The sequence below is a fragment of the Centroberyx gerrardi genome, chromosome 2, assembly GCF_048128805.1.
Source record: "Centroberyx gerrardi isolate f3 chromosome 2, fCenGer3.hap1.cur.20231027, whole genome shotgun sequence".
NCBI classification, from domain to species: Eukaryota; Metazoa; Chordata; class Actinopteri; order Beryciformes; family Berycidae; genus Centroberyx; species Centroberyx gerrardi.
Genome location: NC_135998.1, coordinates 26,409,892 through 26,419,204, shown reverse-complemented (window position 1 = coordinate 26,419,204; position 9,313 = coordinate 26,409,892). Strand labels below are relative to the sequence as shown.

General features: G+C 42.6%; 1 protein-coding gene across 1 annotated transcript; it reads right to left on the bottom strand.

Annotated features, from left to right (window-relative positions):
* Nucleotides 1–300: 300 nt before the first annotated feature.
* wdr41 (WD repeat domain 41) lies at nt 301–8,378 on the bottom strand. Its single transcript, XM_071901759.2, has 14 exons — nt 8,174–8,378; nt 7,895–7,955; nt 7,596–7,711; nt 6,496–6,544; nt 6,144–6,272; nt 5,956–6,018; nt 4,443–4,554; nt 4,271–4,333; nt 4,069–4,173; nt 3,740–3,924; nt 3,495–3,616; nt 2,173–2,258; nt 699–832; nt 301–609 (listed from the first exon to the last, which is right to left on the bottom strand). Exons 2-14 carry the CDS (start codon nt 7,940–7,942, stop codon nt 469–471), a joined length of 1,353 nt encoding a protein of 450 aa, XP_071757860.1. The 5' UTR covers nt 7,943–7,955; nt 8,174–8,378; the 3' UTR covers nt 301–468.
* Nucleotides 8,379–9,313: the final 935 nt, after the last annotated feature.

Genomic DNA, 9,313 nt, shown 5'->3' with positions numbered 1-9,313 from the left:
AACGATAAAACAGCAACTTTGACAAAACCAAATAAGGTGATAGATTATCCAGCTCAGGCAATTTCCAAGCCTGGAAGTTGTTTTTCATACTTTACAGCACTTGACACCATCAGGAATAATGTAAAGGAGAGGGGCAACCTAGACCAGTGGTTCTCAAACTTTTTGGCTCATGACCCTTTAAACTCAAGTGATGCCTACTCACAACCCCCCATCACAGGCTGAATATGCGATGAGTGGTGAACAATTCAACACTTAGGTGTGTAGAAATAAAAATATTGCAATCCCTTTCTGTTTCACAGATTAGGCATTTATTATCGTACCGAAATTTGAAATAAAAAATGTAAATACTGATTATTTTCAGTGAAAATGCAAGCAACAATCAAAGTAAATTCAAGTAATTTCTAACAAACATCCAACAATAACAACAAAAAACATTTTTTTTTAATGGCGTGGTTCAAGGATAAGAGGTCAGAGCCCTCCGTTCTCCTCCAGTTTTTGGAAAAGTGCCAGGCTGCGGAGGTGCGACTGCCTCTCTCCATTCTTCCACAGAATCAGCAGGTGGTCGGTCGAGCATGTCGCCAAACCCTTCTCCCCGAAGCTCACAAACATCTGAGGGACGTGCATACACAAACAGGAAAAGGGATAAATATTATATAGCAGGACACAACCCTCTGCTTTCCTACATCATGAAATAATACCTGGACTGCCCCCGAGTGCCCGATCAGATCGCCTGTCAACTCCAGCGTCCGGATACTGGGAATCTCCATAATCTTCTTCGAAGGAGGACCGGTCTGTTTGTTGGTCCGCCCAAAAGACCACATCCCGAAGAACCCTGGTTACATGGATGGAGTAAGAGAAAAGAACAATATTCAGAATGAAATAAGACCATATGAAATTTATGAGTCAGAATTGAGCTTGGTTCTGTCTGAAGGATGTACTGCTTGTTAGAGACTATGGCTATAGGCTGTTACATGTACGGCGTGATCCTCTGCTAAAATATTGTTTTTGTGATTTTTCAGATGGAGATGGAAGCCAACAGGATAGACTCAAAACGGCAATGACATCATCACAGTGGGGCATCAGACACAATCACTCAAAGCAGCAGGTCTGAGGGGGAAAGAAATATTTTCACAACCCACAAATAAGATGGGACTAAAACCCTTGGGCTTGTCATATTTCAAATATGAGAACATTTATCTTATGGACAATAAAAAGGCAATGAATTTCAACATAATTTTGTCCCCTTCGATATAAATCTGGTAATTTTGCCTATGCTGTGTGGAGTGAGGCTCTGCGTCTAGACAGATGAGCTGGGCTTCCAGATGAAAGCGTCCCACTGAGAAACCAGAGTCCTGCTGAAGGAGAATGAACAGAGAAAAACAACACAGCCCAGCAGAGACTAAGACACAGACAGACAGGGAAAGCTGGAAAGACCAAAGGAAATGCAGCTGATTGATTTCTGATAGGTTCCCAGTAGACATGAAGCAAACGATAGACACAGGGAATGGGACTTCAAAGATGAGTGGCATCTGTGTAGCATTAGCAGCAGAGCCAGTGACGTAGCCTGGATGTATTCTCCAGCCAAGCTCTATCCAGCATCGCACCACAGCTCGAGACTGACTGCAGCGAGCTAGACCATCAAAGACAGCGCTACCACACACATATATGCAAACACACACACACATGCACACAATCACTCAACTTCAGACCACCCCTATTAAGTACAAAACACAGCCTCCCTGAGTGCTAGTACAGTACGCTTTCCTTTGATATACAGAATACCACATCTGGACTGCATTACTGCACTTCCAAACCACCCACACATCAAGACACTCAAACACTACGCATGCTTATACACACACACACACACACACACACACACACACAAAGCTGAGTGTGGGCAATTTTCCACAAACAGTCTTTGAGGTTTTAGATTCATAACCATGTATGTGTTATCTAATGTGTCACTGGGAAAATAATCCAGTTTCCGTGATATGTTCAATTTGAAGATATACAGGATATACGCACTTACCGTCCTGTCAGCAATGTAACATTTCAGGTCAGTGTGAGGGTCACACTGGAGTGTCCTGCATGTGTGTGAGTCACCAGTTGTATGAGAGTGCGTGCGTGTGTGTGTGTGTGTGTGTGTGTGTGTGTGTGTGTGTCAGTCACCTGGAGAGGCTGGTTCTGCAGGTAAAGGCAGGTCTTGCATCTCCCACATCCTCACGCTGCCATCTTCAGAACAGGACATCAGCTCACTGCAAGATAAACACGTATGAAACACCTGCACACGCCACTGTTAAAGTACCACAATAACAATCTTGTCTAACAGATGCTAGAATACTAATCACAAGCAGTCCAGTTTGTTTGGGAAATGATGACACAGTGTCAGTGTATTGAATCCATATATCTGGGTTCAGAATAAGATTAGGACATCTTAAACTTGATATTACGTAGGGCTGCAACCACTGATTTCTAATCAACTCTTACACTGAATATTTGAATAATATATCATCATGAACACCCTTTTCTCAACACTTCAGTGTAACAAATGTATTTAAAAAAAATCTAAATGTCACTTTTGACAAAACGTAAAAAAAAAAAACTACAAATAATCAAATCAAATAAGACATGTATCTTGAATGAATTTACCTGTATTTAGTAATGCCGCTATACTATGTGATTGTGTTTCAGAGATGCTATTTTCTAACCATTACACAAACTTTGCATTACAGTGAAAGAATCTCCGCATATTGACATGATCTGGACTTGGACAAGCTCTCCTCCATGAAGCTTTTTCTAGCAGAGGACAGACAGAGAGAGAGGCGCGCTCATGTGGTAGAAAAATAGAATGCGTGTTGATTGCGCTGAGCAGCCTAGGTCAGTGATTCAGGACCCCTAATTTAGTCCACATTAGGGCCATGGACCCCCATTTGATAAGATTTTGTCTCTCGAAAGCCAAATCTGAGAATATTTTTTATTGTTACATTATTGTTGATATGATTTTGTCCAGAATTCCATGACTATCTGTATTGTAGGTAGAGAGAGAACAGTGAAACTATGATCAAAACAGTCATTCTTCTACATTCTCTAATGTGTTAACTTCTTGTAAATGAAATAATGCTGAAGTTTAACAACTCATCAATTTTATGGGGACCCCCTGAAACTCACTAAAGGACCCCTGGTGGTCCCCAGACCCCACGTCAAGAACCACTGGTCTAGGTTACCGTTATCATATATACCGTTACTGGTTAGGCTACCATTCTCTCTGAAGCCAGGAGAGGCCGGAGATTTTTTGATGCATCCATGGAGGTAATTCTTCTTCTTACTCTACAAGTTAATGGCAGATCACCCATGGCAGTGATCAGTGGCAAATCAGAATATAAAGAGTGTTTTTCGATCACATAATAATCATATTGCGGCCCTAATCTTTTATCAAACTTTAGAATGATTAAAGACAGGAACACATCTGTGAGAAAATGTCAAATCATCACCTATCGGACAGCAGCATGGTGTGTAAGACATTCGAGTCGTGGGCGATCTTCCTGTAGGCCACCACAGTCTTGGTCAGGATGCTGTACACATACAGACCGCTGCCCACAGCTGCCAGGATGAGCTAGAAAACACACACATAAGGAATCTTAAGGAATGACGGTATCAACACAACATACAATTTCTTCAGCATACACAATGAGTCCAACATCATCCCATCCAACATCCAGCCATCCCTTTTCTTCACCTTTCCATTGGTGGTCAGATGCTGAATGGACATCTCACTGGGTTTGGGAGCGCCCAGTCGTATTTCAGCCTGAGTGTCAGCTTGCGACTCCTCCCACAGGATGTGCTCGTAGGCCAGGATCTTCCAATCAGTCGCATCCCAGAGGATCAACTCGCCCACATGGGAGCCGCTGGCAAACAACCCATCTGAGGAAAACATGACAGCAACCAGCGCGGCGGTCATACGGACCCAAGAATACACCGTGCAATTCCATGCCGAAAGTCAAATGCATTCACTTTGATGTTCGGTGATGTGTCAGAGTGTCCTGACAGAGTCGGACAGAGACTGACCGTTGACGTTTATGAGAGCTCGAATGTAGTCCTGGTGGTCCGACAGGCAGCGGATCTCAGCCACTGACAGCGAGGAGTCAGTAGAGACTGTCAGCCTGTAGATAACTGCAAAGAAGGAAGGGAAAGATATTTCATTAGAAGTCAATAAGAGAACAGTATTGAACATTATCGTCAGTGGAGACCATCAGAATGTTTCTCTTACCTATCTCCTTATCCATAGCAGCTGCTATACAGTTCTTAGGCAGCTCGATCAAAGCAGTTACTCCTACAGATTGCCAAAACACAGTGACAGCATTAACCTATTTGTGTACAAATAGCACTGTCTGGAGGGTGAACATATGTGACTAAGTTATTCTTGCCCTGTTTCTCGTCACCTGTGTCACTGTGGTTCTGTCTCTGGCACTGCAGCTGAAAGTCTTTGTTCCACACACACAGTTCAGCCCCACCAGAGACCCACACACACAGCCGCTCCAGTACCAGCAAACACTAAGGAAGACACAGTTATATCAGTTCATAAATAAAGATTCAAATAAAGACGTGTGATTCTTTGTTTACACACGCACACATAGACACACACACATGCATGCACACACACACACTATAGCAGCCACTACAGAAAAGAAAACAAATATAATTAGCCTATGGATACTGTAATTAGCCTTAATCTATGAGCAAGTGGCAATTACCGTTTTTTATCTTAAGTTATAAATGGCAGAGCAACCTTTAGTGTCAAACATTTTAATTAGTATGTCACGTATCACAGGTATTGCTAATACAAATTAATTGCTCAATGTTTAGATGACATGACAAACAGACACATTAATAACCGACCCATCCAAGAAAATCTCATGTGAAGAGCCAGGAAGTATATACTTTAGCGTTTTTGCAACAATCTATGGAGCACTGTGTTAACATTTCTGCATAAAACACGTTTGGATGCAATATACAACTGCTGCAGCCATAAAAACTGTAGGTTTGCTACACACTTGATCACTCACTCATCACATTTGTTAGAATAATGCATTTCACATTGCTGCTTTGTCAGGTTATCATGGTTAACACAGACATCAAATGCAACATGAAACTCAGAATTGCACACAAATTGCACAAAACAGCTATACCAAATGGCAATATGGTCTGTGCACTAGCTAGAAATTATAGAGAGAGAAATCCTGAAACGACAACTTCTCAAGTCATTGGCAACTAAAGAACCTCAGGTGCAAATCTTTAGCTGTTACCGAGACCACATTGGATCTTAACACTAAATTCTGTGGAACCATATGGGCTTAATGAAACCTTGACCTGATCCCATTCCTGTAATGTGCATTAAACCATGTTTCCATCAGTAGGTAAAGTTTCTAATAGTTTCTATCTCTGTGTGCCATGTTAACTGATAGCCAGCAATAATAATGGGTGTATTATTTTAATCACATAACTTTATGATGGCCTATTTACTAAGATATGTTATCATATATTATAGAAAAACTATAACAGTAAAAAAAAAAAATAAAGCTGAAATATGTACTTCATATATTATGTATATTTATTGTGTTCAAACTGTTTCACCTCGCTTGTCTTGGTCATGTGACCCACTGTGGATCACAGGTCGCTTTATCACTCCCATTCTGTGCTGATGAGTGATGCTGACGAAGCAGCAATGTGACATGCCGTATTCACTTCAAATACTTTTTAATTGCATTATGAAAGATTAAAAGGATGAATAATTAAAACAAGTCAGTCTGCGAGTGATTAAGTGTGCAGCAAACCTCCAGTTGCTATGAACATTACTTTCCTGCACTTTACCAGCAGCTCTTCTGTGCACAGGAGAGGTCACTACACACATATAACTGCTATGGTATTAAGATGAACCACATTATAAAGCATTACCTTTACAGATGACTGGAGATCTGAAATAGTCTGAACCCTGTTCCCTGTATCTGGGTCCCACAACTGGCAAATCACATTGAGGAGAATAAAGCCTGAATCGCAAACACAACAATTACAATTATGTGTTGTGTATGTGTGTGTGTGTGTGTGTGTGAGCTTGTTTTGTCTTTCTTGCAGTTTGAGGATACACTGAGGGTCCGGTCTGAGGAGGCGGTGATGAGCGAGGTGTGCGGTGTGTCTCCATTAGTACAGGTGAAGGTGGTTATGGCTGTTATCTGCTGGGAATGGCCCCTCAGCTCCAGCAGCTTCTCCCCAGTCTGACATGAAACACACACACAAACACAGATAACACAGTTTACTTCACATGCAGAGAAAAGAAACTACCAAGAACACACAAAAGACATCAGTGCCCCCTAGTGTTGTCATCGTGTACTGTGCAGTTTCACAATACACAGAAATAGTTAACTGGCAAAATATGAAACAGAGGAATATATTGCTCATAAATATATTTTATAGGTGAAAAACATCATTAACTTTCACCTCAACATTCCACACCAGAACCAGGCCGTCGTCTCCTGCTGAGGCACATCTGGAGAAAGAAAACAGAGGAGAGATGAAAGGAATGAGGTATGACTTGCAAATGGAAACGTAGGTGACACAAAAGTAATTTGTTTGTATATAATGTATACTTTTTTTATATACTGTCATGTATATGACATAATGGGCACTAATTGACCACAAATTTAATTATGTGCGTTGCTGAGGTTGTACTGTAATGGTGAAAATTTGAATACAGTACCATACTCAGTTAACCAAATCAAATGAATTCATATCATGTTGAGTTGGCCTAACAGTAAGTGACCCTGTGTAGATTTGGGGTTGGCAGGCCTCGTCTTCTGTGAGTTGACTAAGTGTAGTCAAACACACAATCTCTATCTGTGTGAGGAATCATTTCCAGCACGTCCATCTCCACCCCATAAATCTTAAAAAACATCTGTCCTGGGGTTTAACACCTTCGCTTGCCCTCTGACCCCCAACCATCCACGCTACCTGTTCCCAAACTCAACGGACAGGATGAGAGGATAAAAAAGAGAGATAAAAAGGAGAAGAGAGGAACTGTCTAGGATACATTTTCGGACTTCAAAAGCAATCTGGAGAGAATTTTCTGGCCTTTGCCCCCGACTGTGGACCTGTGTGTGGAGAGGACGAGACCCAGAGGAGGGGGTTATTACTGGAGGAGACCAGGCGTGACGCTCTGCTGGAGCAACCGCCACCCCCACCCCAACACACACACACACACACGTTTAGTTCTGTTACAAATCACAATCTGACCACTTATGCAGACTCACTGTACCATGCCAGTGTGCAGCATGCTTCCACAAAGCAGGGCAGATAGGAGAGCAGGTGCAGAAGCTTTGTGTGCATATGTGTGTGTGTGTTTGGACAGTAATAAAAGGCTTAGGTTACACTGTATTGTGCACACACAATCCCGTAGTGGTGATGATTGGGCTCTTGTCATGCTCTGTAAGTTTGCTGTAGGAGAGGATCTCCTGTCAATCACAGAGGGATAGAGGCCAGCCAAGGGTAGAGAGGAGAGAGAGGAGAGGGAGAAAGAGAAAAGGGGGTGGCGGTCTGCTTACCTGAAGTCATCAATCTGCACCAGAAATCGAACAATGTCAAAATGTCCTTTCAGCACCTGCAGCTCAGTGAAGCAGTTTTTGGGTTGTTCCTCTCCGATGCACAGCACGGGGCTTTTCTGCAGACATAAGAGGGAAAAGTAGTGAGATAAACAGAGTCTGGTTCAGAAGTAGTCAGTGTGGACTCAGTGAAAAACTGGAGAGAGCAGGGCAGGTTGTTCAGGAGGAATACTGTAGTACACCTGCAGTCAGAAATACTGTACTTCCTCTCATAATGTCGTGTAAAAAGAGGCACATCTTACCTCCACGGCACTCTGAGCCTCGCGACCGCCGAGTATCCAACGAAGCATGACTATTCAGCGGCTGTTTTTGAAGGACCATAATAAAGCCAGTTTAACGTTAGGTTTCTGTGCATTTATCTGCCATTGGTATACAGGTGTTTCGCTATCTGTGAAATGGCAACTGCAGGCCTAATATAAGCATTCGTGGAGATCCCGCAGCGGTTAACAGATAACACCAAAAAAGATACACATTAGCAAAAATAACAGGCATAACATAATTGTCGTGTATGTTTGTCTTACCAGTCATTGGCGTAGACAGACAGACAGCCTTCGCTCGTTGTAAACAGTGGATGTCGTCGTGTTTATCGCCCTTGTGATTTGATTTTAAGATGCTATACGTCGCTGTGTTGACCGGGTAACTGTCCCCAAGCTTATAAATGTAGTATTGTATGTGAATTATTTTCGTAGAAACCCAGTAAGGAGAAATACGGGGCACGTACCACAACAAACCATTCACGTGACTCAAACAACGGAAGCTTTAGCTGGACAAAATGCAAACAAGCGCACAAACACATTGGGAAACTGCAGCCTGTACTTTGCTAAAACCCAGCTTGTAAAAACGTTTTTTGTACTTCCAAAGTTAAGGCCTATTAATGATAGATATATGGTAGGTTCTTATCTTACTGGTTTTAAATACTGTTTTTACTGTAAAAGACTTTGTATCAGAAGTGTCTTTTATGGTTGTCATTCCATAACTTACAACTAGATGGCAGTGTATAACAACCCCATGAGATCAGAGGAGGTCTCAAACCTCCCCTTACTACCCTAACTGTAAAAAGCAGGTAGTTTGAGATTTGCTGCTCAGCCAACATACTTTCCCCTTGTATTTACCTCATTATTGAGGAGCATTCTTGGAAGCAAAGAGCAATATTTCTTTGTTCGATGCTCTTTTGAAACTGTTTTGTACCTTATGTCTTCAGCAAACTGTGACATTTTCTCTTACCCATATTCTCCTCTCGCTTCCCCTTATTTCTCCTCTTCGTCCCCATGACTTCTGCATTCATGTTGAGCTGCCCCTCTTCTTCCCTGGCAGTACCCAGCATCCTTATCCTCTTCCTCCATTCTACATTCTCTCCCTCTCTGTCTGTGACTGCATTTAACACCCACCACCTCCCCTACACCACTGGTAAAAAAAACCCCACACAAACACACACACACACACACACACACACCGCTCTAGCTGTGTCTACTCCTGCTCTCCAGATTGAGACGACACGCAGTGTAGGGCCTGTGACCTTCATGGTGGCTCAGATCCGCGGCTGGCACTGATTTCTGATTTAGTGTCGATCCGCCGCGCTTGTCAGGGGCTGCGAGGTGCTTTCCATGCGGTAATAGAAAAGCTCAAGGGCAGCTAGAGAAAGGAGGAGGGTTAGGTGGAGT

Bases quoted from the DNA above. Each gene is read 5' to 3' on its own strand.
- wdr41 (XM_071901759.2), bottom strand. From the start codon at position 7,942: ATGCTTCGTTGGATACTCGGCGGTCGCGAGGCTCAGAGTGCCGTGGAG. The intron at 4,555-5,955 runs GTAATGCTTTAT...TGTCTTCCTTAG, and splicing joins ATCTCCAGTCATCTGTAAAG to TGTTTGCTGGTACTGGAGCG. The intron at 4,334-4,442 runs GTGACGAGAAAC...GGCAATCTGTAG, and splicing joins ACAGAACCACAGTGACACAG to GAGTAACTGCTTTGATCGAG.